The 26089-nt window shown below is 39.8% G+C and overlaps 2 protein-coding genes across 3 annotated transcripts; one reads left to right on the top strand and one right to left on the bottom strand.

Annotated features, from left to right (window-relative positions):
* The first annotated feature begins 646 nt into the window (after nt 1–646).
* TTC14 (tetratricopeptide repeat domain 14) lies at nt 647–9510 on the top strand. Of its 2 annotated transcripts, XM_015871607.3 has the most exons (12): nt 647–842; nt 927–1051; nt 1797–1996; nt 2582–2666; nt 2752–2881; nt 3171–3323; nt 3741–3812; nt 4276–4395; nt 4479–4601; nt 5327–5444; nt 7241–7350; nt 8091–9510. In XM_015871607.3, exons 1-12 carry the CDS (start codon nt 679–681, stop codon nt 9052–9054), a joined length of 2364 nt encoding a protein of 787 aa, XP_015727093.2. In that variant the 5' UTR covers nt 647–678; the 3' UTR covers nt 9055–9510. The 2 variants fall into 2 exon arrangements, with proteins under 2 accessions (XP_015727093.2, XP_085369350.1); XM_085513224.1 differs by lacking the exon at nt 4276–4395.
* A 147-nt stretch (nt 9511–9657) lies between these two features.
* Nucleotides 9658–24272, bottom strand: CCDC39 (coiled-coil domain 39 molecular ruler complex subunit). The gene is made up of 20 exons (XM_015871605.3): nt 24135–24272; nt 23806–23925; nt 23012–23158; nt 21897–22055; nt 21247–21339; nt 21034–21162; nt 20288–20479; nt 19398–19501; nt 18921–19053; nt 17170–17364; nt 16301–16465; nt 15710–15847; nt 15270–15478; nt 14176–14299; nt 13283–13442; nt 12222–12328; nt 11792–11932; nt 11470–11649; nt 11156–11241; nt 9658–10587 (listed from the first exon to the last, which is right to left on the bottom strand). Exons 1-20 carry the CDS (start codon nt 24243–24245, stop codon nt 10449–10451), a joined length of 2832 nt encoding a protein of 943 aa, XP_015727091.2. The 5' UTR covers nt 24246–24272; the 3' UTR covers nt 9658–10448.
* Nucleotides 24273–26089: the final 1817 nt, after the last annotated feature.

Here is a 26089-nt window from a genome sequence, read left to right as displayed (position 1 = left end):
ACATACAGAGATTTTTAATAGCACAGCAAATATCCAGACAGTGGTCCACGACAAGAAAGGATGGCACAGGCTTGTGTGCGTCCTGAGTGTGACGGAACTGTGCACAGGAGGTTCTCGGTAGCCATGCTTTGCTTTGGATTTCATTCCTAGAATCTGAAAATGAGGGAAGGAAATGAGTTCATGCTCCTATAGCCTGCAATGGCAAAGCTATTTCTGCAGCTGGAATTACATGGTGTGTGTTCTGACCATTTGATTAAGGTGATATTTGTTGTGCCCAGGTAACATCTAGTACAGCCCATTGTATCATTGGGCTGGTTGTTGTTGTTTTGTTGACACAGCATCTCTAAGGCAGATGTCCCTGTGCAATGGCAGGGTAGCACGCGAGCAAAGTTTGTGCTGCAGGCGGTTCTTATTGGAGCTCTTCGTCCTTGCTAATGAGCACACACCGACCCCCGGCCCTGCAGCGGCCCCTGGCGGCCCGTTTTTTCTCTGTTTTTTCCCTTTTCCGTCCCTGTCCCCTCATCGCTCCCATCCCGCAGCACCGCTCCGCCTCAGGGCGGCCCTCACAGTCCTCCCGCCCGCCAGGGGGCGCTGTCCCCGTTCTCTCCTGCCCATCTCTACACACGCTCATTGCCCTGTTCTCACCCTTCCGCTTCCGGTGCAGCCGGAGGTGGCGGCATGGAGCGGGACTTGCTGCGCCAGGTGCTGAGTTTCCACGGCCCGTCGCTGCTCGCCCTGCTCCGCTCCGAGCAGCACGACAACCCCGACTTCCGCGGGCTGCTGCCGCCCCCGGGAACCGTCTTTGAACAGCCCCGCGGTGCCGCCCGCTCGCCGTCCGCCTGGTGAGGCCTCACAGGGGCGGTTGGGGGCGGCCTGCAGGGCCTGGAGGGGAGCGGGGCCGTTGTGAGCTCGTTGTCCTCCCTCAGGGCCGAGGAAGATGCGGAGCTGGACACCGAGATACAGCGCTTCATCGCCAAGAAGGCGGACCTGCTGTTTGCTCAGTCGTGGAAACCCAACGGGCCTATTGCTGAGAACATCGAGGAAAATGAAGGTAAGGGCCAGTTCCCGGCTCCACAAAGCACCGCCCGAACGTTATGTGTGTGAGCATTATCCAAACACTTGATGAACTCCATTAGCTCAGGGCTGTGCCCGCTGCCCTGGCACTCTGTTCCATGCCCACCGCCCTCTAGGAACCTTTCCCTTGTTCCCAACCTCCCCGACCCTCCCCTCACACGGCTCCTTGCTGTTCCCTTGGGTTCTATTGCTGTCACCTGAGAGCAGAGCTCAGCACTATTTCTCCACTCCCTTTCAGGAGCTGTGGGCTGCATTGAGGCCCTTTCATCCACTCTGGGCTCAAAAAACCAAGGGACCTCGGTCATTCTTTATATATCTTGTTCTCTAGGCCCTTCTTTCTCTTTGTAGTCTTTGTATTGGTAATGGTTTTGTATTGGTATTGGTTGTATTGGTATTTGTATTGGTAATGGTTGGACTGGATGATCTTCTAGGTCTTTTCCAACCTTGATAATTCTGTGATTCAGTGATTCTTTAGTCCCCCCTTATCTTTCTGTAATAGATTTATGCCCTTCTTGTATTGTGGTGCCCCAGACTGATCACAGTGCTCCAGGTATATTTAAAAACCCAGTTAAATTCTTTGCTTTTACATTTTCTAGTCCATGCATAAACTTCTGCTACAGCAAATGAATCAGGTTTTCAAACATCTTGCTATTTTGAAGTACTTCATGCTTTCAGGCTGTAATTTGGTCATTTTGGATCTGTGAATGTCTCCTGTGTTGCAGAGTATTACGCTGTGATGCCTCCCCTGGAGCAGTTCATGGAGGTTCCTGGGGAAATCAGGAGAGAATTATTTTTTCGAGACATCGAACGTGGAGACATCGTGATTGGGAGGATTACTTCCATCCGTGAATTCGGCTTTTTCATGGTGTTGATGTGTCTGGGAAGTGGTTTCATACGGCAGATTGATGATTTACAGATCAGTGTAAGATTTGACTGATTGTTTTACGGGCGTGCATTGTGTCTTGTGTCTCATAATGCAGTGGTGCAAGTAAAGGCGAAGCTGAGCTGGTAATTGAATTAGTGGACAACTCTTGACTTTATGATGCTTTGCTGAGTCAGCAAGCACTTTCATCATGCTCTGTGCTCAGAATGTGTTACTTGAGAGTGAAAAAGTTCATTGTTTATGGATTTGTAAATTGTAATTTGAACCAAGCCATGCATTTAATTATTATGACTTTCATGTGCGTGAAGATGAAACTTATATTTGTCTGCCTTAATTTTCTGGAGCAAAAAAACCTTTCTGGTTTTGTTCAAATGCTTTTATGTGTGTGTCTGTACTGGCTTGGTTATTGTTAGCTACGTTTTGCTTCAGGGAGAAAAGAGCTCCCATTTTTAAAAAGTTCATATACTCGCAGAGTGTTGTTACTTTGTATGTATGTGCTGAGAGATATTAGAGCAGATAAAGTTGTGGGTTGATGGCAATAATATGGATAATTCTGTACTGCAGCCAACTTAGCTCTATAATTAAACCTCTGTTTTGTGTTATTCCTGCTTTCCTATATTGTAGGCTCTTTGTCCACTGAGAGATGTGCCTTCTCAAACCAACCATGGAGATCCTTTGTCTTATTATCAAGCTGGAGATATTATTCGAGGCAAGTAGCTGCAAGTGTAATCAGGAATCTGTTTCACTTTGGAGCCCTCCTTTCTGCTTTATCCTAACTCGTATTGTTTTTGTAGCGGCTGTTAAGGATGTCGATCGATACCACGAGAAGGTCACATTATCACTCTACAGCTCTGCTCTTCCACCCAATCTTTCTAGTACAAAACTAGGAGTGATTGCCTCTGAGGACTTGCCCTTACATTATAGGTAAGAGTATATTGTCCAGGCTTTCTACTTTCTATTTCTATTTTCTATCAGGCTTATTATTGTTATAATGACTTTGGGACTGAAATAGTAAACTCTTTAAAATATACTTTGGTGGGAAGGTTGTAGCTGTCTCTGCCAGTTTCAGTATAGCTAAATGGTAGCAAAACTTATGCCTGTAGAAATAAGTGGCTTGTAAGCAGTATTAGTGTCAGTATGGGCACACATCTTATGAAGCTAATATTTAATGCAGTATCCATCTGTGTTTTGTGTACACTGGTGCTTTTTTAAGGCGAAGCTTGGAAGTTGCAAAAACAGGGGAGACATTTGAAGAGGTTTTGCATCGTTCCCCGGGATTTGCAAATCCATCATTAATTGAATATTTAACAGAAAAACTTGGAATAAGTGAATCAAATCCACCGTCTTTGATGAGAAGTCTTCAAATGTAAGTGATTTTTACACCGTTCCTATCCTGTAGCTTTGTTATTCTAATCTCAGCATAGTCTTGAGTGTAAGTCGTAGATCACTGATACTTCAGCTATTAATAAGTACAATAAATGTAATGTGAGTCTTCCACATGTATGTGTATGTATGTTTTGATATTGTACACCCCAAGGTAGATGTGAACATGATGAACATGATATCTATACTTTTATCTGTGCCGTAGCCATGCTGCAATCTTAGAACAGTTTAAGTAGATCCAGAAAGAGAACAGTTCCTGACTGAGGGAGGGAAGTAATGTGTTGTAGAAGTAATATTTAAGCTCATTTGAAATGCATTATGTGTCATCATGTCCGTGTTATAGAGTTAAAGGGCAACTCTAAGTGTGTTCTTTTTTTTCATATTTTTATTATTTTTAAAGGAAAAACATTGATGAAGAAGATTTTGCCCCTGCACTGAGGAAAAAGCAATCTGAATCTTGGGCCCTGAATTGGTACGCACTGACTGTTTACTGTTTTCTTTTCAGAGGTTACTTTAAGACTAGGATAGGCTACAGAGCTACAGCTTATATTTCCTGAAGGAAATTACGCATTGGACCAATTTTTCCACAGTAACACTTCAGTTTTTTGGTTGAAATGCTTCTTTTGAATTTACTATGTGCTGGGGGGGAAAAAATGGGGATGAGTACTTATTATTTCTGGATGCTATGCTATCAAAAGCAGTGCTTTTCTTAGTACAGTAGTGTTTAGCAACTGCAGTTAAATACATGAAAGATCACTTACAATGATAAATCTTAAATCATGAATAATAGTGTCTAAAGAAAGTTCTAAAATTTAATGTGTAATTTACCTTCTAATAAATTAATTGCTTGCATGGAACACTAATTTCTGAGCTATTGGCAGTAGCAAATCTGTAGGCTGACCATAACCATGTTTTTATAAATATGTTTATCTTAGTGTGAAGGCAGGGGTTGATTGTTTTAAGGACGGGCGCCACGTGGAAGCCATGAATGAGTACAACAAGGCTTTGGAAATAGATCCACAGAACGTTGAAGCTTTGGTAGCTCGTGGAGCTCTGTAAGTCTGCTTGTTTCATTGAATTTTCTACTTTGTGGAAGAAAAACTTCATTAAAACCTGTGCAACTTTTGTGTTGTTGTAGGTACGCTACAAAAGGAAGTCTGAACAAAGCCATAAGTGATTTTGAAATTGCTCTAAAAAACTGTCCTACACATAGGAATGCAAGAAAATACCTTTGTCAGACGCTCGTGGAGAGAGGCGAGCAGTAAGTGTCATTAGCACTGTATTTCTGTTTGCTGTGAACAGTTTTTCTTACAGTATTTTTTAATATGGCCCTGCTTAGGGCACAGTTTGCCACCTGACCTTCTTGGGTGTTTATATGTTGGAAATACACCTGCCTGTGGGTTTGCATTTTTCTGCTCTGTCCTAGTTAAAATCTTTGCAAAATAGTCAAGATTTAATCCTCAATATCTTTTCACAGGCAGGGTACCAAGCTTGATTAACATGTTGTGAAATGGCTGAAGATATTCCCATATACATAGGAATGTTGACTGCTCCTGTGTATGTAGGAATATATACATTCTCATATGTCTATATATATTTTTAAGAAAGTATTTGTACCAAGATCATGTTTTGTTCAGGTTCTGTGAAATATTTGTTAGCCTCTGCAACAGAGAAATTAACTTCTGAGTGCTCAGGGAATGGATTTGTTAGCATCTGCATTAAGAATAGACACGTTATTTTTGAAGCTGGAATTGAAATTATACAGAGTATTATTTCTAATGATGATCAGAAAGTGAAGAGATAATGTGTCAATTACTGTTTTATTTTTGTACTGACATGGGATGATGGGTGGTAGGGAGTGGCACTGCTACTGTGCAAGTAAGAAAGGCTGTCCAAAAAGAAACAGCCAACATAAAACTGTCAAGTTCTTGTGTATGTGTGTGTATACAGTTCTGAGCTGTGTGTGCTTCATGATTTAAATGTTAGGTTGGAAGAGGAAGACAAACTAATGAACGCTGAGAGTTACTATAAAAAAGCCCTGAGTTTGGATGAGACTTTTCAAGAAGCAGGAGAGGCCTTAACAAAAGTCCGTAAGCGTATACAGGTGATTCTTTACTTTCTCTTCATATAATTAAATGACAATAAATATAAAAAATCCTTTTAAATCTGTTGAACAGAGAGGCTTGAAATGGATAGTTTGTCTTAATTTCTGCTTCCCTTCTCCATAGTAAATCTTTTATAGTGAGCATTATGGCTGTACCTACCACCTCTTGATGACTCCACTGTTTTGCATGGAATAGGAAAGAAATGCCAAACAGTGGAGACGGGAAAAGAGGATAAAACCCTTAACGTTAGCTAAAAGCAGTCAGAGCTGGCTTGCAGGAAGATGGCAAGGGGACAGATCTGTAGGTGATTGAAAGGAAAAGAGCAGGCTGGGAGGATGGACAGATGATTTTGAAAATGGCAGCTTTCTTTTCTCGTATCTTTTTCCTTCCTTCCCTCGCACACAACGTGTTTCCCAGGTGAGCCCTGGTTGATCTTTTGGCTGTTTGTTTTTTTTGTTTGGTTTTGTTGTTTTTTTCCTTCCCCATTTTCTTTTTATTTATCTCCTCTACTTGTGTTGTCTTCCAGAGAGGATCAGAGTAAAGTATAGCACTAAGGAACAGGCTTGGTGTGTTAGTATGCTTCTGCATATAATGAAGTAGAGATGAAGGCAGATGGCCTTAGTTGACACTTCTACAGTTGGTGAAGCCATAATGCTGACAGGTCGTGCTGAGAGAAGGGGAAGAGGAGCTATGACAAGCTTTTAATAAAACTGAACTGCGCTGTAGATAAACAGTGCTCAAATATCAGTAGATATTTGCAGTAGAAAGATCTCGGAGTGTTGGTTAAAGTGAAGAATATTTGTAGCAAGTAGGAAATACTTCATTTTCTTTTAGCATTTTTCTGGTATTACAGTGATTGATGCAGCAGGTGAATGCAATGCTGGCTATTGTTCACGTAGCCTTATCTTCTATTAAGGGTTTCCTTTATTGTATCTGTTATGACTGTTGCTAAGTTTTGAAATTCACCAGCCTTGCTGCTGTTTCTGAACAGAGCTGTTCTTTAGGGGTGTAGGCTGCAGAAGTCTGATCCTTACTAGATTCTAATGGGCTTGTCTTATTCATCTGATAATCACAATCTTGCATTTATACGCATTTGAGTATGTAGTTCTGATGCTATCACTGTTGTGTTAGAATGGCTGAAACAACACCCACATGTGTTTTCCTGTAATACTGATTATGTGTTTTTCTTCAATGCATTTTCTTCTGAATTGGACCGTTGTTGCTGTATCTGACACCTGGTGCTGCTCATCACCAACAAACCCTTGGAACATGATTTCTTACGTAAACTATGCATCAAACTGGTCTGTGAAATTGATACAAAATGGTTTGTATGCACACATGGCCAACTTGAACACGTTTTTACCATGGGCTCTGCCACACTTCACTTGTAAACTCCAATAACAATATTTCCCCTCAAACTTATTTTTTGTTTTTGTTTTTTTGTTTGTTAAATCCTCCTGCTCTTTTTCTCCGCGTTGCTAACACTGTGTTTTTCTTGCATCTGCTCCCTTTACCCTTCGGGCTGTGTGTTTCGTGGTGTGCTGGATCACGGGTCCACTGCAATGGTTGGTCAAATACATTTCTAATGGATAAAAAAACTGCGACGTGGTCATTAACAAAAACCTGATCATAACAATGGCCAATGCCAAACTTCTTATTAACTGTCCATTTGGGAATCCTGGTAAAACATCCCTGCTGTAACTACATATTTCAATGGGGTTGGGGTCGTGGGGAATAATACCTGTGTTAACACTTTGAATGAATTTTTTTTTTATGATGTTTGGGTTCAAAAAAGAAATCTTTGGAAATGAGGGAGAAACAAGCTGCAAAAGAAGAGAGAGAGAAGGAAAAGCAAGTAGAAACAAGTGCAGAAAAATTGCGTAAGCTTTTAAAAGAGGAAAAAAGGTAACCTTGTTATATTCAGTACTGATTGTTGAGCATATTAAGCCAGAATGTGAGCTTTTTTTTTTTCCAATTAGAGAAAGCACCCCAAACCAGCGAGTTACAAACCATTAAGGGGCCTGTTGTAAATACGTGAGTTTCTGACAGCTAAAGCACAAATTAAGTGGAGAAAAATCACAGTGCATAAAGCACCCCAGTTCCAGGGTTGTGTCCCAACCCAACCATGTGCTTTTAGCAAAGGCTGATGAAAAACAAGCTTTGACACGAGCAGTCAGGAAATTTCCTAATTAAGCCATTATCTGCATCCTAACTGTTATTATTTCAACATTGGCCATTGTTTAGGCCTTGTGATTTTAAAAAGAGAAGGGCAGCAGGTGCAGATAAGGCCACATACAACCAATTTTCCAATGAACTGTCTGATGGTATCATTTGCTGGTATTGCAGCTTTTTATAGAGGTTGTGTGGAAGGATGTTTACAAATACTTTGCGTACATGGTACAGTATTTGTGATGCACGGTGCCATATCGAACAGGAAGGACACTCCATATTGCAGTGCTCAGTGGATTTAATCTGCATTCTTCTGGTAAAGAAATGCCATTTTAAAGTGTCTTACTAGGTCAGGCCCTGTTTCTGTTCATGCCTTACCATCGAATCTCAGCCAGACTATGGGGAGTGTAGATGTTTTCTAGATAAAATGTTTGCCTAATGCTGAAGATTACCTCACAGGTTAATTATATTTTTAGGTTGAAGAAGAAAAGGAAACGATCAACTTCTTCCTCCTCCTCTTCATCCTCTTCTTCATCCTCAACTGATTCTTCATCAGCTACATCAGTTTCTTCCTCCTCTTCCTCTGATCACAAGAAACGGAAGAAAAAGCATCGGAATAGGTCAGAGTCATCCCGTAGCTCCAAAAAACGCTCTTCCAGAGCGTCCTCACATTATAAAGATCAGCTTAGGAAGGAGGAGTGTTATTCACCTCCAGCCGATACCTCCGCCTCCTTCCTTAACCAAAATCTGGAAATGGAAAAACTGCTGGAGGGGCAGGACAGCTTAGTATGTCCAAAAACAGAGGTAAGAGAGAAAGACAGACGCTGTTCTCTGTCGAGGACGTCAGGTGATGATGAAGACACTTTTGGAGGTAGGTCTGAAGATTTGAGAGATTCTTTTAGTTCCAGAACTCAGGCAAGTACTAGCAAAACTGAAAGATACCATAAAACAGACAGATTTTTCTCCAGTAGAAGGGGATATTCAGGTTCATATTATAAGTCGGGCGATAAAAGCAGGATGCATTACTTTAGGAGATCGGATTGGGATGCAGAAGGGAGAAGAGAACACTATAAAAAGCATGGCTGGGGTCAGGACAGGTATTACACATCGCCAGCAGGGTCTGACTATTCTGGCAAGTCAATGGGAAAGTACAGATCATATTCTAGCACTCCTTTACATGAAGGTGATAAACGTTATGACAATGATAGGTGTGAGTTAACTCAGCATGTAAATGAAAGCAGGGGTAAGAATAGGGAAAGAAGTTACGAGGAGACCAATAAAACAAAGGAACCAGACGGGGAATCTACTTTAAATGATACAGGACAAACAGAAAGCGGCACTAAGAGAAACTTGCCCCAGAACTTAGTTAACATATTCAATCAAATTGCTGAGTTTGAGCGGGAAAAAGGAAGTAAGCAGAAGAAACAGCAAAGTACGTAAGAGAATGCTTTCAGTTGGATGTAGTTATGAATTTCTATCTGGGTATCTCTTAAGGAAACATGCACGTGAAAAATGACGAGCGGAATTTCTTGTCTTGCAGAATGTCAAAGAGTTCTTAAGGTAAAGATTTGTATGGTGAAAGAGATGCAATGATACCCTACATAAGATATCTATGATCCTTTAAAATCAGATTTTCTTACGCTCTCAAGATGTTCTTGTTCGATATGCTTGGTGTGATGGAATGAAATTATTTGATTCTCTTGGACTGCAGCTGTGGAACGTCCACCAAATACACACTTGAACAGCAGGAATTTGTTTTTGTTTTTCTTCCCCTGGGATACAACCGACTATTTGCATTAAGCTTTAACTTCCCGCCATTGAAGGTGGAAAACTAAATGAAATTCATTTGCCATCAACATATATAACTCATTTGGTCAATAAATTTTCTTAATTTTGTGTCCTGGTTCTTGTTAATGTCGCTGGGCTGTTTGATGCAGGTGCAGTGGTTATTTTGTGTGCAGCTCTAGTGAACTGAACCCTCCAGTGTGTGGGAGAAGACAAATGGATTGTGCTCTTTAAGTACATCAAACACATTCTCTTATGTCTTTGTACGAAGAAATTTATTACTATTTATTAGTACTTTAGAAATAGCTAACATCTGGCTAATGATGTGTAATACCAGTTGTATTTCATTTCAACTGCACCTTTGCAAAGTAATTCTTAATATGTCAGCTGCCAAGAAGGTACCACGTAGTTTTGCAAAGCAGTAGTGTTCTACCAACTGCAATTGCACTGCTGTGTGGTGTCACCATCTTTGGATTACAGTGAGATCCGAGATGACTGTTTAGAAGTCAAGAGTGACCTGGAAACAATGTCCAAATAATGTTGCCTGGGTTGTTGCAAATGTTCTGTATTGCTGTTAAGGTCAGAAATACAGTTACAGGAAAACATGACATCTTTGTAGTTAAGATTAAGCTTGATCCTTCTTTACAGATTTATTTCCCCCGCTGCAGCTTTTGCAGGCACAGAATAGGCACAATACTGTCAGCCGACGACCTGGAGTTCTACGTTGTGCGTTGAGACTGCAGTAATTGTGAGATACCAGTTAACTAAAATTAATGTTAGTTACGTTAAAGCTATTTTCGTTTACAATGGAAATTACTGGTTTCTAAAGGGTTTTGCAGGTTTTTTGTTCTTCAGCAGCACAATCAGAAAGATATTTAAGGTCGACTTATGCAAAACACCCATTGTGGTAAATAATACATTGCTTACTTTAAAGAAATAGAAAGAAATAGTGGTCTAATTGCCAGTAGACATGTATAAATTAAGCTGAAACTTAAACAATTTAGAAGGCTTCTCTGTGGCCTTCAAAAGCTTATTTGAGAGTTGTGATTTTAACTGTCAGAGGTGCTGGTTCTGCTGGATGGTGATGAACCGGCAGCTGCTTCTGTGGGAATGTCAGCAGATAAGTTCAAGTCCACGACTTTGAGCAACGAAGTCTGACTAGAGCCTGAGCTTGTGCTTCTGGAGGATCTGAAAAACAGAGATTTACTCGTCAGCATAAAAAATCAGTGTCTGCTTTAAGGAAATGCACTGCAAGAATCTTTGTAGACATTGGCAGTAATGGCTCAAGTAACCTGTGGAAATGCTGTTAGGTCACAACTGATTCAGTATGTTTCCTGTTTTGTTGATCAAATGTGTTTTTGGAGAGAGGAGAAAGGTATCAATAAAATAGTTTAGGCCTGTCTTTCCTGATTAATTATGAGAGGCAGTTTATAAACTTCAGTGCCAAGTCTGGTTGGAGCTCAGATTTGTGCTTGTGAGACCACTTGGCTCGTGAATCCACTTTTTAGCGACAGTGCAATTGGAAAAACAGAACAATAACTGCAGAAGAGCTTATTTTAAACTGTGTGTGCTAAAAATAATATGGTAGACTGAAAGGAGGGAGAAACTTTTCACAGGGTGTTCAGTAAGCAGAGGCAAGACTGAGAAAACCTGCAAGAGTAAGGAATTTTATCGTGTAGGGAATAACTTTGCTGTTCTAACTTTCAGTTTAAAATGAATGAGCACATCCCCACATAAGAACACTGCCGGCACTTACCTGCTAGACAGTGAGCTTTGTGTGGATGGCGATCGAGAACTTTGACTACTCCCAGCAGAAGCAACTGTCGGCAGCTCTAGATTGAACTAGGAAAATTGGAGGGGGAAAAGAATAGTTGTGTAATGGGATGCAGCACAGCAGGACAGTTTATAATGCTTTGTATTTAAACGTATGTTGAAAGCTGATGAACACATTTTTGCTGTTGTACTGTAAGTATACTTCATTGCTGAATAAGGCAGCTGCCCTTGAAAGGCACCTTATCAGTAGGCCTTGCTATGAATCAGGATTTTAGTGGCAGTAGCTGGAAAGCTCACCTGGTCAAAGTACTTTTGAAAGGATGCAGTTAAGTCAGGATTTGCACTTAGAATATCAGCCAGCAATTTGTTGATGGTTTTGCTGAAGGTCTTCAATGCACGGAGATCAATGTCTTTCTCTTCCTGTGTTTCTGTTTTAGTTTTCTTTAGGGATTGAATCTCTTTGGAGAGTCTGGAACACTTAACATAATCAAGATTAAAACACGCTGTGATGAAGATGCAGTTTCCTTGCAGAAACCTGCTGAGGTCAAGTGCTGTGGTTTTAACTCAGCACAGCTGCTGACCACTAAAGTTACAAGTTGTCATTAATCAACATACAGACCTGTTTTATAACCCTTTCTAGTTTTGGCTTCTGTTCTTCTATGTCTTTGTTCAGCTGCAATATAACAGCTTGTTTTTCCTTATTTTGCTCGTGGAAGGTGGCCTCCTGCTTCAGGAGAGAATCCAGGTTTTTTTCCATGCTCTGCAAATGCATTTGAACAGCAGTTTTAATTTATGAAGCAGTTCTGATATCCTTTCAGTTTTTGTCAGTTCAGTTGCTGCTCAGAGAAATGCAGAGAAGCAATTAATTTTTGAAAGGATGTGTAGAGCCTCCCATCAAAAAGTTGCATATATTGCTACAAAGTATAAGTTGTGAAAGAGAATGAGACAAAAGTTATTACAGAATTTCCTACTCTTTCGATGAGATGGTTTGTATGGATGGAGCTACATGCTGCAGCCATTTCTGACAGGAACTTCTGCTTGTGTTTTACCTGGAGATATTCCTGAAGTTCCCTGACTCGTCTGCGTTTGTATCTGTATTTTTCCTCAGCAACCCTTTTCTCTTCTTCTAGTTTCAGTTTTTCCTCATACTCCTCACCTGTAATCCCAAACAATGGGGCAGAGTTGGTGCTGAACAACTAACGTACACAATGCAGTTTTCATTTCAAACTAAGTTGTACTTGAATGTAATTGTACTGCATAATATTACTTAGTGTTGAAGCATTACAAAAATATCTTAAAGCTCAAGGTATCTGTGACATTCCCTTATTGGAACTTAAACCTCGAGGTATCTGTGACACTCCCTTGCTGGTTCCAAGTCACTGGCTTTATGGAAGATGATGATTTAAAATCCATTGTTTCCAGAGCCAGCAGAAGACACATAAGTTAAATATCTTCTAGGATTAAATTTATACAATTGCTTATAGTGATGCTTTTTGTAAGCTAACTAAAGGAAGTTCCACTGAAAAACAACAACAATACAAAATCCACAAGTTTATGACAGAAACAACAGGTGAAGATGCGTTCCTCTCGAGTGCATGTACCTTAGCTGGCTGTAACCGAGCTACAGTTGCAGTCCAGTGGCTCTGGGTATTTTGTGACCCAGCCAGTTCAGTTGACTCCAGAAGATCAGTGGCATAGTTTGTTTTGTTTCTGCAATTTGAGCTGGTTGCAGTATGAGATGCAGCACTGCAGGGAGAGCGGTGCTTTTTGTACTGTGCAACTCTAGCTACATACTTCACTAGTCATTCCTTTCTCCCAGTAATGACTTTCCCAGTAATTATCTTTATGCTCTGCTTCCTCTAAATGTTCCTTTGCAGTATTCATATAGGCTTAGAGGATGTTTACATAAATCAGATGGAAGAATGTGAATGTCTTCTGTGGTTACTCTGCTCAGCCTTGCTGAACTAATAATAGTGTGAGAATTGCACTCCCTTTTGCTACCACAAGTTCAGTCTCTGGCTGTGATTCATTCTTTTGTGCCACTGAATTTCCCCACTGTACTGCATCATCTATAACTCACACAGCAAACAGTAATTTACATTTTACATACTTGTCTCAGTGACTTCCTTGAAAGAGTTTCGGTAATTGCTGTTGCAGTTATTAAGTATTTGCAGAGTGTTTTCAAGAGCTACAATTTCATTTTCAGCTTTCCTGATCTTTGCATCTAAATCATCACCTTCACGCTGAAGTGCTTCCTTCTCCTGTGCAGCCTGAAAATAAAACTGTTATTTTAGGTGACTGAATGCATACTAAAAACATTAGGACAATTATACAGAGAAGAATACACTCAATATTCAGGGGGTTAAAATCCTAGGTGAATTCTGAGGTTATCTATGTCAGGATTGGACTGAGATTTGACTTAGTGGAAGCAGTAGGTATTTACAGTACTAGAAGCTAGATGCATATAAGTCAGTGGGACCCAATGGGAATCGTTCCTGGTTACTGAAAGAAGGGTTGATGTTTTTGTGAGACCTCTTCTAATTATTTTTCAACAGTCTTGGGAATCTGGAGAGGTCGCAGCTGATGGGAGAATCTTGATTTTTAAGAAAAGAAAGAAGATCCTGGTAACTACAGGCCTGACCATCTCACTTGGCTGCCTGGTAAAATTATGGAGACTATTCTGGGAGTTACTGAAACACACATCAAAAACAACATTGCCATTGGCTATGGCCAACACAGGCTGACAAAGGAAAAGTCCTGCTTAACTAACATAATTTCCTTTTGTGACAAGGTCACTTATCTAGTTCACCAAGAGAGGCTAGTAGATAAAGTCTTCTTGGATTCAGCTGGGAAATCATGAAATGCAATGATGTTGTACTGAGGGAACGTGGTTCAGTGGGAGATATTGGTAACAGGTGGGCAGTTAGAGTGGATGATCTTGGAGGTCTTTTCCAGCCTTGGCAATTCTGTGATTCTAAGTTGAACACAAACACAATAAAATACCTTTATTACATAGTAGGTCTGACTCTTCACTTCTTCTCCTTCAGGTGGCATCATGATAATGGTAAGAATCTCGTATCTGCATCTCAGTTTATCAATTTTATTTAGGCGATCTTGAAATTCAGCACTGAAATATTTGGGGGAAAAAATAAATGAGATGAGCAAATGTTTGTCTAGCAGCACTGTGTGCAGTTCTTGCTGCAGCAGTTTATCGTTAGTCCTGCAGCCTGCCCCTCTACTAGGATGCGGGCAATTTAGCAATTGTGCTGCCTTTCTGTGCTCTCTCAGCCACAGTCACCTGTTTTCCTCGTTATTTACTGTTATCTCTCAGTTCTAAAATGAGTCAAATTTATTTTTACATTTCAGATCATAGCATTATGAAAGGCTGTGCCACAGTCCTCCCTGAAAATGTTTAAAGGTTTGGCATTTAAATCCTGCAGCTGCACAAGCTGCCCCCTGCTGATTCTATCTTAATATTGCCACTCTGAGATGAGAGTAAGCAACAGCAAGCAATAACCCCAAATCAAATTACATGGAAGTATCAATTAGCTGTGTAATTATCAGAGGGAAAAAAACACCCATTCTGCACTCTTGTTGAGCAGTTAAGCTTTAGTCACACTAAATTCTTCTAATTTCCCATTGTGTGGGGTGTGGTTAGCAGAGCAGTGACTAAAAACCCTGCCAGATTTCAGCAGTTCAGCTGCTGAAGCATTGATTTTTATTTATTATTTTTTTACTAGGTACAGATACTGGTATTTAAGAGTTAAAGCCTGTTCCAAATACTTCATAATGATTATCGTAGAAGGGAAAAGTTGTTTTTCTATCTCAGTTTATCACTGAGATGTATATTCCTGTCTCCATATATGACTTGCAGTAAGATTTACTTTACTCTCACTTCCTCCAAGTGGTAAAATGGGTTAAAATGCCTTTCTTTTTAAGCAAGCTCACACGTAAAAGGTACTTGATAAAATCTTTTTAATTACTTTGCAGATGAAGGAGCTGAAGGATGATTGGGATTTTCAGGGATACTCAGTATGTTGTAAATCGTAGTGTTGTTTTTGAGTTGCTGCACTAGAGATTTTGTAAATAATCATTACCTTATGCGTTGCCGATCCTGATCCACGAGTCTGATCTGGGAATCCAGCATTGCCTTATGGACCTTAATTTCCTCAGTTCTTTCTGCTATGGCTTTCTTCAATTCCAACTTTTGTTTTTCCAGTGTTAGAACCTTCTCTGCCTTATGACAGAGCGCATCTTGAAGACGCTTCGATTCTAGTTTTAGGAGATTATCTTCAATCATCATCTCCTATCAAATGCCAGAAAGATCTCAAAATAAGAAAGTATCATTTTTAGGTAAGATAACAGTGATGAAAATGACTTCAAATAAAAACTTGGAAGGCATAATGCAATAAAGTAGGGACACGTTAGAATGTAGTACCAGAAGAAACAAACAACCTTCAAGTGAAACATGAATTTATGTATATGAGGGGGGAAAATGGTACCTTTTATTAGAAAAAAATACAAAATAAAACTGTACCTGCTTAATGGCTTTAGCTTTTTTTAACTCTTGATCTGATTTCTCATTGAAAAGATTTAGTTCCTCTATCTTCATCTTCAAACCATTTGCTTCTTCTCCTGTCTTATCCATTGCTCTCTTGATGAAATGGACATCGTTCTGTTTAATTCAATTTTAAAGTTATATTTAATTAAGTTATATTTAATTTATTTCTGTTAATGAAAGTTGCACAAAAAACTACTTGTTTATTTAAATGAAAAGAATTAAGTGCTGGAGCCAGGCACCATAATCATCTTTTGTCCATATATCTGTATTCTGTCACATCCACAGTGCCAAGAGCACTGCAGTCCTAATGGAGTACTGCTGCAGTTCTGCTGTATAGCTTCATTGGGAGTCTCATACTTAATTCTTATTTACACAATGTGCGTATTTCAACCAGCAAGGCAATACTAATATAATCATGTATTTTGGTCTATAAAAAAATAAAAACATCTGCAGTCATGTCAGGCCATGATTTTGGTATTCTTAGTTCTTCATTAAACTACCTGACTCCAATAATACTCCAGGCTATAAGCATATAACAGAATCGACCTACTGTTCTAAGGAAGTTACCTGAAGTTTCTTGTGCTGTGCATTTAAAGAATCATATGCACTTTTCTTTTCTTCTAAGGCTTTCTTAAGTTCAGCAATTTTTTCTTCCAAAACTTGTTTTTCATCTGCATTAACCTCCCCTTCTAACCGTGACAGACGTCTCTGTACTTGCTGAATATAAAAATCCTGTTAAAATATTTAAAGGCAAATTCATAGTCTGAGATAAGCAATTATAGCCTTCCCATAAAGCTAGAATGCTGGATCTAAATGTTGCTTTAGGATAGTCACCTAATTAAGCTATTGTTTCATAATAATTTATGGCTTATAGACTTCATAAATGTAAAACACTAGCAGAATATTCTTAGGTGACTGATGTGCAAAGATGGCTCAGAAGTAATCTGCTAGAAGAATAACAAAGCACGCTCAGCAGTCTGCTCTAAGGGAGGCTTACTGCATAGTTGCCATCTTGCTGTTACCAGTGGATGCCAATATAAAAGAGCACATTTTCAAAGTGGTGCATAGGAAAATTTGCACAAAATCCAATTAGTAAATAAAAGGATTTTGGCATGTACCTCTTGTATTGCTTTAAAAATGTACCCTGAGGTGTCCATGGTTCAGAGGGATCAAAGAAAAGAACTGATTTGAGAAATTAGTGGGAAAAGTATCAGATCCAAAAAGTAACAAGATACACACACATAACACAGGTGATACATGACAAGTTTCACGTATTCCAATTTTACTGATGCTTCTAGAGAAAGAAGTGCAGACCAGATTAGTACTGTACAGCATTGTAGAATGTTACGAGACGGACAGGGATTACAGAACTTGAGCAACTTACTCTCATTACACCCTGGGAACAATCAGAATAGAAGAGTGTGTTGACATTGTACCTGGTTATATATCAATTCCTGTTGTTTTAATGCATCAGCATCAAGTCTGCGCAGACGGCTATTAAGATTTTTAAGTGATGCTTGACTGCCCTCGATTTCTGCCACAACACACTTCTCCTTATCCTTCTGCACCTTGAGCTCTTGAGTTCTCTTGAAAAATACTTCTTTTAGGTTTTTCAGTTCTGCTTCTTTTTCCTAGTGACAAATTAATCAGTAAATTGTGAAGATTTATTAATCATATGGAGGGAGACAAAAGATTTCAATACTGTATCCATTAATGAGAACATGGAATTTCACAGGTCTTCAAAATGGCTGTCAAGAAAGACTTTTTACTTCGAGAGAAAGGGTTTGTTGGCTTAACTTTGATCCTACCCTGCTATAACATAACCTGAAATACACATTTTTAAATCACTTCCTTATCCAGAGTTAAGTTACCACTGACACATCAATCAGTGCAATAAATGAGGTCTGAGGAGGGTCTGTTACAGCAAAGACTCTGCTGACCATTTCAGGTAACCAGAAACAGCAGGATTGGAGTGTTGTTTTTAATAACCCTAACAAGAAGACAGCTCTCTTCCTTCCCTTCCTTCTTCTACCTCTCCCCCACCACCCCAAATGACAAAAGACCTTCCAAAGCTCAGGCAGATCAATATACTTGTTTCTTATAAGATACACGGCAAAAATGAGGTAAGTGGCATCGCATTCTGCTGCATTAGAGTCCTGTTCTGAAAGACTCAATTGCCTTTAGTACAGCTCCAGTACAGAGTCTGAATATGGGCATTCTGATTAATAAAGCAAAACACTATGCAATTCACTCTTCAAATTGATTAAAAGTGCACTTATTCTTGATTTTATAAGTGTACATTGTGAATTTTGCTTGTGAATGATCTTGCTGGCTTTAGTAACATTGTAAGATGAGTTAAATCCTTTAGGAGTTCATAATCAAATTCACCCATCAGAATTTTTTGTAGTTGAACTTGACAGCAAATGCAGTTCCTAATCCAAATCTCAGGAGGGAAAAAGCAAAGGTAAGTTTCGTATTGAATCTGTTCAGCATTAGGCCCTGGATCGTACTCAGGCAGAGGAAGTTAATTTTAGAAGTAAACTTCTAAATTTCCTGTATCCAATTTTGAGGTGTATTTCTGAACCAAGTGAAAATAATTACAGATTCATCAACTGAAATTGGATCAAGATTTGACCTTATTTTCATAGTCTCTCTTGCATATCTAAATTATTAGAATTTTTTTTCCCCAGTCTTTAAATGTGGTTGTCAATAGCACAAGGATATTCAGTAAGCTTCACGGCACAGCAGTGTATTGGCAGAGATAGAAGAAGAAGTATAAGAGAACTAAAGCGTAAAATGGTGAGATTTCATCCACATTGTTCCTGTAAGTATCTCTTCACAGTAAATTAATAGATGCCACAAAAAGTCATGTGTAGCTAATGTTGATGGAAAGCATCTTTCTGACTAATACATTGCAAATACTGTTCAAGAATAGCACATCCAAGTTAAAATACTACCCTGAAGCTCCAGAGCTGCCAAGCTCAGTGTCATCTTGGGTTATCCGCCACAGACGCGAGTAGAGAAACCCTGCTAATGGTTTAGCCACCCTGGTAATAGTCTTAAGTAGAAGCAAGTAGGTTTTTCATTTTAATGGAGTGTTTTATTATTTCAACTTAAGTGTTTGTTCTAGAAAGAGCTTGCAAATTCAAATGAATCCTCATTTGTAAAAACCATATAAACATTTTACCTTGACAATTCTCTCTTCTTCCCTTAGCATTTCTTCCATCCTCAAAGCATTGTCTTCTGCACTGAGTGTCTTCTCAGTTACAAGCTTCAACTTATTGGAAAGACCTTCATTTCTTTCATTAAGAAAGTTGAGTCTAAAGAAAAATAGATGATTATACAAGTTGCAAGTATGTTGCACTTAGAACACTGCTAAAGTCAAGTATCATTAAGTATCTTACTGAGCAGCTGCCCAAAAACACAGACTGAACTGGAACCTGTGATAGCTGAGCCCCTAGCTGGATGTTTCACTCCCTTTCAAAACAGTGTTACCAGGAGTATTTTCTAACTAAGAAATTACTGTACACAGTAGTAAAATAGACATGAAATAACCGGAGGGTTGGAGGCTTTAATAATTAATGTTATTTAAGGTTCTTTGCTAGAAGTATCTGATTATATCTGTAATTCTTACAAACTGTGTTTTTAAAAGTTTATTTCTTACCTGGCTTTTTTTTTCTCAATTTCTTTCTTCATATTAGTTATCTGTACTCTTAAAGACTCTAGATGGGAGGTAGTTTTGTCCACACTGGATTTCAAAATGTCCAGCTAATAAATTAATTAGGAAATCAGAACATGAACCACCTGCTATAGAAAAGCCATCCAAAGTTAATTCAACGGTATTATATTACATTTTAAAATTATTAATCTTTTAAATTGCCAAGCTTGCTGAGTAGCCCCGTAATGCTATTTTCTTGTTAAGAGAAAACTTACTGCAGTAATCTGATTGTATTCCTTCTGCATAGATTCGTGAGACTTGGACTACCTCCTGGAACAACTACTACAGGTATTTAAGTGATGTGGCTCATTTCTAGCTCTAAATGCAGATTAAATATAAGTTTAAACAGCATCAAACATTTCCTGTTCACAGGGCAGCTTTATTCTGTTGGCTTTGATTAGAAAGCTTTGAGAAAATGTTTTTCAAGAATTTTAAGCTGACTGCACGGGCAATCAACGCTCATTTGTGGTAGGACAGGAATTGTTGGGAAGAAATTTCTCTTCCCTTTATACAGTACTGGAGTCTAGGTGCAGTAATGGCCAGACACATCTAAAGCATCTAATAGTGTTATATCATTTAATTGCAACGCCACAGAGAATACAAGCTCAGCTCAATGGCCGTATGCTTGTTTTTCTTCAGTGCTGTCATTGAAGGGTTTAAGTTCAGGCTTATGATCCAAACAGTCAAGAGTAAACTGGGAAGAACAGATGTTTTGTTGAACTATTGACGAGCATAATATGTGAGCAGAAAAGCAAATGCTATTCACATATTTCTTTCACCTAATCAAAGAAATTACAGCTTCAATCTGGTTTTCTGAATGGACTGGAAATCCTCACCTCACTCTCCATCTGAACTCTGTAAGTATCCTGAGTTTGATACTCATTCCGGAGACTGGTCGCTTCCCGCTCAGCAGCAGCAATTTTCTTTTCATATTCCATATTATTAATAGTTTCATTCACTAAGAAGGAAGCCTTCTCTTTCAGCACCATTTCTTTCTTTCGCATCTCCTGTTTTAATTCTGCTAGTAGCTATGGGGAGAAAAACACTTTAGGTTTTCTTGCATTATGTTAGTTGTGTTAGATTAGAGCAAAACCAAAAGGCAGATTACTGTTAAGACTTCTCATACATTTGTTCATGGATGTAGGAATGCTCACTCCTTCCACTTCTAAATGCTCACTATTTTCTTTCCTTTATACCACAACCCAGACATAATCCCCTCACTGCTGCTGACGGTCTTTGCACTCTGAGAAATAAATAACACTCCATCTTGTTGCTGCTCAGATTCTTAGGTCATAAAAAAGAGCAGTTCTGAAACTGGCATGCTTTGCATTTTCAGACTGAAAATTAAACCTGATGCAGCATCAAGCAGAACACTATCATTTACACTGAGAGAATGCTTTCAAAATAAATTCTGACTACCTTTCAGAAATATATGGACTTTGAAAGCACCTTAATAAAATACAGAGGTCAACACAGAAAATACAATGAGCATCTCAAAAAACTAAGTGGCGAAATTTCTCCTAATCTCACAGATAGAAAAGTAGGCTGATGTAGTGATATAAATCAGGCAGAGCAGTTTTACCAAAGCACAACGATCAATCTGTTGATCTCTTTTTTGCATCTGTTGTATTGCGTTCTCCCACTGCCTGATGACTTCTTGCCTTTCCTGATGAACTCTGCGAAAATCTTCAGCTGTCTTATCGAGCTCCATCTGCTTAATAGAAAGCATCCCTATGATTTCTTGTTCTAAAAAAATTGGATATAAAATCATACTTCAATTACCTCACGTACAAACCTGAGCAGTTATGGTTTCTGTAAGCTCATTATCAAGAGCTCTGCGTTTCTGATTTGCTTGCATGGTCAACTTTTCTACTTGAAGGATTAGTGCCTGAAATGAAATGATATGAAAATAGGCTGTATTTAGAAGTAAATATATTAAAATATCTTAAATCTCTAAAGCTCTGCAGCAACTAAGGATGGAGTTATTGAGGCATCCATTTTATTGTATTTTAGAGAACAAAGAACTAAGAATCTAGAATCTAGCCTCCACAGTTTTTCTTTATACAAGAGACCATAACCTTATGGCCCTTAGGTCCAGACTGGAGCTAGGCCTAAGGAACCTTTTTGCCACATACAGAATGTGTTTGTGGTCTCCTCAGCGCCAGTTGTTTCACTCAACTCTTCCTAGCATACCACATGACTTGTTACTGGAGATGTTACTTGTCTAAATTAAAGTTTTGTGGTTACATATTTAATGAGTAAAAATCAATTTTCTCCCCACTGTATTTGAAAGCTAAAACGAGGCTTGTGCTAATTAGGAATCATGAGTTTAAAGTGTACAAAATCTCTGTCTTACCTGATCTGACAACATAGAAAAGTCTTTAGATGCTAAAAACACGTGGCTTTTTGGTTTTGTTTCTGAAAATTGCAGTTGATTTTACTTACTCCCAGTTTCCCTTCATCTTGTTGTGCATACTTCTGGATTGTCATAATATCATTATCTTTGCGATTTGATTCCTTTATCCAACTCTCCAGAACTTCCTCATCGCAGTTCATCTGTTGTTTTAAGCTTTCCAGCTTCTTTATGGTTTTATTTATAGTATTCTAATAAAATGTGAAATAAAAGTAAGGATTAATATTAAATAGCCAATACTTTGTTTGACTAGTAATTGAAACAACTGCTTCAAGCACTGTAGCAAGTTCACACATCTTGTCAACAGAACCTATAAGTAGGTTTGAGTTGGTTTGGGGTTTTTTGTTCATTGTGCCCAATAACTGAGATGTACTAATATATGTCCTAAAGAAACCTAAAATGCAAATAATTTCAACCAGAAATGTCAATTCCTGGCAAGTGATACCCATCTGCAAGATATTTGTTCCACATAATAAACTGATCTAAGGCAACACAGGGAGGTTTCTCCCTCACGCATTAGCACCAAGTTCTTAGATCCTTATCCTGTGTCTGAATTTACAAATGGTCCCGCATGACTGTGAAGAGACTCCCTGATATAAATATGATAGTATCTGGATAGCAAAGATATCTTCATTCTGCTGCCCTGTCGGAGAGAGTGGAGAGCACAAACTGATGTAATGAGAAGAAAGAGAACATGAAAAATAAAAATTAAATGTTTTGTAGAAAAATAAGAGACCGTTCCATAAAATATGAAGATACTGTAGTTACACAGCTTCAATTTTATTCTTTTTTTAACAAAAAGCACCCTTTGCATTTCAAAATCATACCCTGAATTTATTGTATGGGGAAAAGAAGACTTGCCACCAACAATTGAATCTGTAAATCATAAAGAAAATAACTTCCAGAGTTACCAAGAAAGGGACATGGATGTGTGGTTGTGTGTCTGGCATCAAGAATTGAAATCTTTCAACATCTAGTTAATATTTGAACCAGTCTGTGCAAGGAGAACCTCGGTGTCATTCTGTTTACCTTATTACGGTTGAGCTGTCTTGACTTCTAATTTTACTTCTTTAACTTCAACTGAGGACAAACGTAATAAAATTTAACTGCAATGCAGAAGTTCTTTTACACAAGTTCTGAAACTTACTTCTTGACTGCTTTTCTTTTCTCTTAAGGAAACAGACTCATCTTCCAGACGTTTGATCTCACTTTTAAGACGTCCGTGTTCTCTTTCAGCAAGGGCTTTAAAGTGGTGTTCAGTTTCAATTTCATTCTCTCTGGCTTTGTAAAGAGACTAGAGAATAACAGAATTCAGCAGTTTACAACAGACAACAGGCCCTCATCACCAAGGAACCAAAAGAGATGACATGATTTTGTCATGTAAATACATTCGTAAGTCATTATACATTTATACGCACGTTGTATCAGATAACCCCAGATAACCATGTTCATCACAAGCCCCAGGAACCCAATATTTCACCCAAAATTCAGGATATTGATCTTCCAAGGTCTCAGTCTCTTAGAATAACAGTCTTAATCTCACAGATTAAGATACAGACAGTACAGGGGATGAAATGCTTTTATTGTGTGCTGAGACAGACCACCAGGCTGTGTGGTCAATGTATTGACTAATCTTTCTGACACAGTGATCTGACAGGATTTTTCCCCTATAAATCTATCAGTTTCTAGAGGCTTCTCTTGCATTCAATGTGCTGCCTCTTTCCTCATGGGTCAGTTGAAACGTGCAACGAGCACAGAGACAGGAAAGAAGCTCTTCCCCTGCAGGAAAGTTTCTCAACTGCAGAGGTGCACAGCTTTGACTTGGAACTCTTTAGAAAGCTGAGCAGCCCATTTTAGCCAATCTACGATAATCTATGATAAAGAAATCTAAACTGTCCTTTTTGGCTTTTCGGTGTACAGCGATAACCTGTAGCAGTTTACCTGTGTGAAGCTGAACTCCTGCCTCACGTTTTTCAGATGAGATGTCATCGCTTCCATACGCTCTTTGAAGTCGGTCAGCTGATTCTGCAGGTTCATTTTTTCCTTCTCCATCTTCTGCAGCTGTTTAAAGAGTTAGAGCCATCAACAAACAGTTTGAGGGGAGCGCTCCTTACCTGCAACTTCTTGTTCAAAGAAACCAAGCGAAAGGTTTAAAGATCTTTAACAAGCAGCAAAAGCAATGGAGCCATTAAGAACTGATCAACGTGACCAGGATCGCCCACCACCGTGTGTGAACTCGGCTCTGCTCCACACCCACAGCCCCAGCTCACGTCTTCCTCCAGCGCCCTGTTCTCCGCATTAGCCACGGGCACGGCGTAGCCATCGTCCCACTGGAGCTCGGCCAGCACCGAGGCGGTGGAGCTGTTGCCGGTGTTCTCCATGGCCGCAGGTACGGCGGGACGGCGGCCGAGCTCCTTGGCAACCGTGGGCCCGGTAACCGAACGGGAACTGCGGAGCCAGGAGCCGCCTCCAGCCCGAACCGCCCCGCGGGGACAGCGGCCGGTCTCGCGGCGCTGCTCGCGCCTCAGCGGTCGCGTCTCACAGAGCGGAGCGGCTCGTCCGGCCCCGAAGCTGGTTTTCAGTGTAACGAGAGCTCAAACACACGGCAGGGCTTTTTCAGTTCCACATTTATTTATTTTTGGATTCTCTCTGCCTCCTTGGTTCTGCTGTTTACTGAGCAGAGGGATGCGGGTTGTTCACCAGGGGTTCTTGTTGTACCACGGGCAGCCCGGCTCCTCAGAGGAGAGGAAGAGAGCTGTTCAGCTTGTTAAGTTGGTCAGCAAGGATCTGTGTGCCTCTTAACGCTGCAGTTCGCTATTTCCATGAGCTCTGATACCACAAGCATTTTCAGGCTGTACCTCCCTCATTTGTCCCCTTTTACACCCTGCTCTGGCTCCTGGTGCCCTTTATTCATACCCTTCTGGGCATCAGAAGGCTGTGGCCACAGCACCCCCTTAGCAGCAATGGGGTGGAGTGAGCGTAGATGGAGAGCAAACGTTTGTGTTCTGGTCTGAGCTTGTATGTCTGTGATGTGGGAAAAGTGAGGGCTGCAATGTGAGTCCTTCCTTGGTTGGTAGGAAGGTAAAGGAGAAGCTTGCTGTCCACTGGTAGAAGATCCAGAAGGTTCTAAGAGCTTGCATCAAGGCACAAGCAAGGCCTTTTGTAGTAGAGTTATTTGAAGGCAACATTACCTGTAACTGCTTGTAACCTCACTGAGCTTGCTCTCCTCAGGCTGAAATGCCTCCAGCTGACAGGCTGCTAACAGCGCATCAGAATCCCACCTGGTTCAATGCCCTCAACCCAACCACGCTCAGTCACAGCTGGGGTCAGTCCAGGTGCACAGCTCACCTGTTACTGATAACGCCAGATTCACCCCAGAGAAAAGTCAGTCAAATTCTTTACAGCGCTGAGAGAAAACAAAAAAGAGAATTACTGGATAGCTGTTTTATCATTAGGTGAGCAGTTCCATTCACAAACATTCAGCAGAAAAAAGTTAATTTATAATCATGTAAAGTGTATAATTAAGAAGCCTGAGGTGCAGAAAGCACCTTATGAGTGGAGTGTTATTCTGCATTTTCATGGGAATTCTGTGCTCCTTCCCTTTGCTTGCAGGTTGCTGGCTGAATAGATGTCTGTGATAGGCTTTAGTTTGTATGGCTTTTTTCTTCTTAGCCTGTGGAATTAACTTGTGCGAAGTGCAGAAATTTTTGGCAGGGATGCTGATCCAGCAGATGGTGCTGCACGTCTGTGTATGTCAGGGCGATGGTTTTGTGTTTGGTTTGGGGTTTGGTTTTTAGTAACAGTTATCAAACTCCTTAGTCAAAAAGGGAAATGTAATTCTGTTCGGAAGAAGCATCAATAAGAACCCCCAGGTTTTTCTTGTGAGATGTACAGGTGTTATTTTTAAGGGTGTTAGGAAAAACAAAAGTAATTGCAATGTGGCAAACTATTCCCTGTTGCATCATTCCTTTGGGAATGAGTGTGCAGTGCTGCAGCCCACTATGCCTGTCTGTTCAAAAGACATAAATGGCAAGTCACTGCTTTGCTGCATTTAAAATACTTTGTTCCTCTTTTACCTCTTATGGAGAGAGAAAAAGTTTCATTTTTTGTTTCTTCCCAAGTTGTTTTTTATTAATTCCCCCATTTTTATGGTTTGTTTTCTAGCAAGTCTTTGTTACCTAAAATACAGGAAGGCCTGGAGGCTGAGGTCTCCTAGAAAAAAAAA

This window comes from Coturnix japonica, chromosome 12 (assembly GCF_054131305.1).
Source record: "Coturnix japonica strain WE chromosome 12, WE-NBRP24, whole genome shotgun sequence".
Classification (NCBI taxonomy): Eukaryota; Metazoa; Chordata; class Aves; order Galliformes; family Phasianidae; genus Coturnix; species Coturnix japonica.
This window is presented reverse-complemented; position numbering and strand designations above follow the sequence as displayed.

Excerpts from the sequence above, each read along its gene's own strand:
- TTC14 (XM_015871607.3), top strand. The coding sequence starts at position 679 with ATGGAGCGGGACTTGCTGCGCCAGGTGCTGAGTTTCCACGGCCCGTCG. Across the intron at positions 2,667-2,751 it reads AGCTGGAGATATTATTCGAG|CGGCTGTTAAGGATGTCGAT; the intron begins GCAAGTAGCTGC and ends TTGTTTTTGTAG. Across the intron at positions 5,445-7,240 it reads AAGTCCGTAAGCGTATACAG|AAATCTTTGGAAATGAGGGA; the intron begins GTGATTCTTTAC and ends GGTTCAAAAAAG.
- CCDC39 (XM_015871605.3), bottom strand. The coding sequence starts at position 24,245 with ATGGAGAACACCGGCAACAGCTCCACCGCCTCGGTGCTGGCCGAGCTC. Across the intron at positions 23,159-23,805 it reads AGGAGTTCAGCTTCACACAG|TCTCTTTACAAAGCCAGAGA; the intron begins GTAAACTGCTAC and ends GTTATTCTCTAG. Across the intron at positions 13,443-14,175 it reads AGACCTACTATGTAATAAAG|GCTGCACAGGAGAAGGAAGC; the intron begins GTATTTTATTGT and ends TTTTATTTTCAG.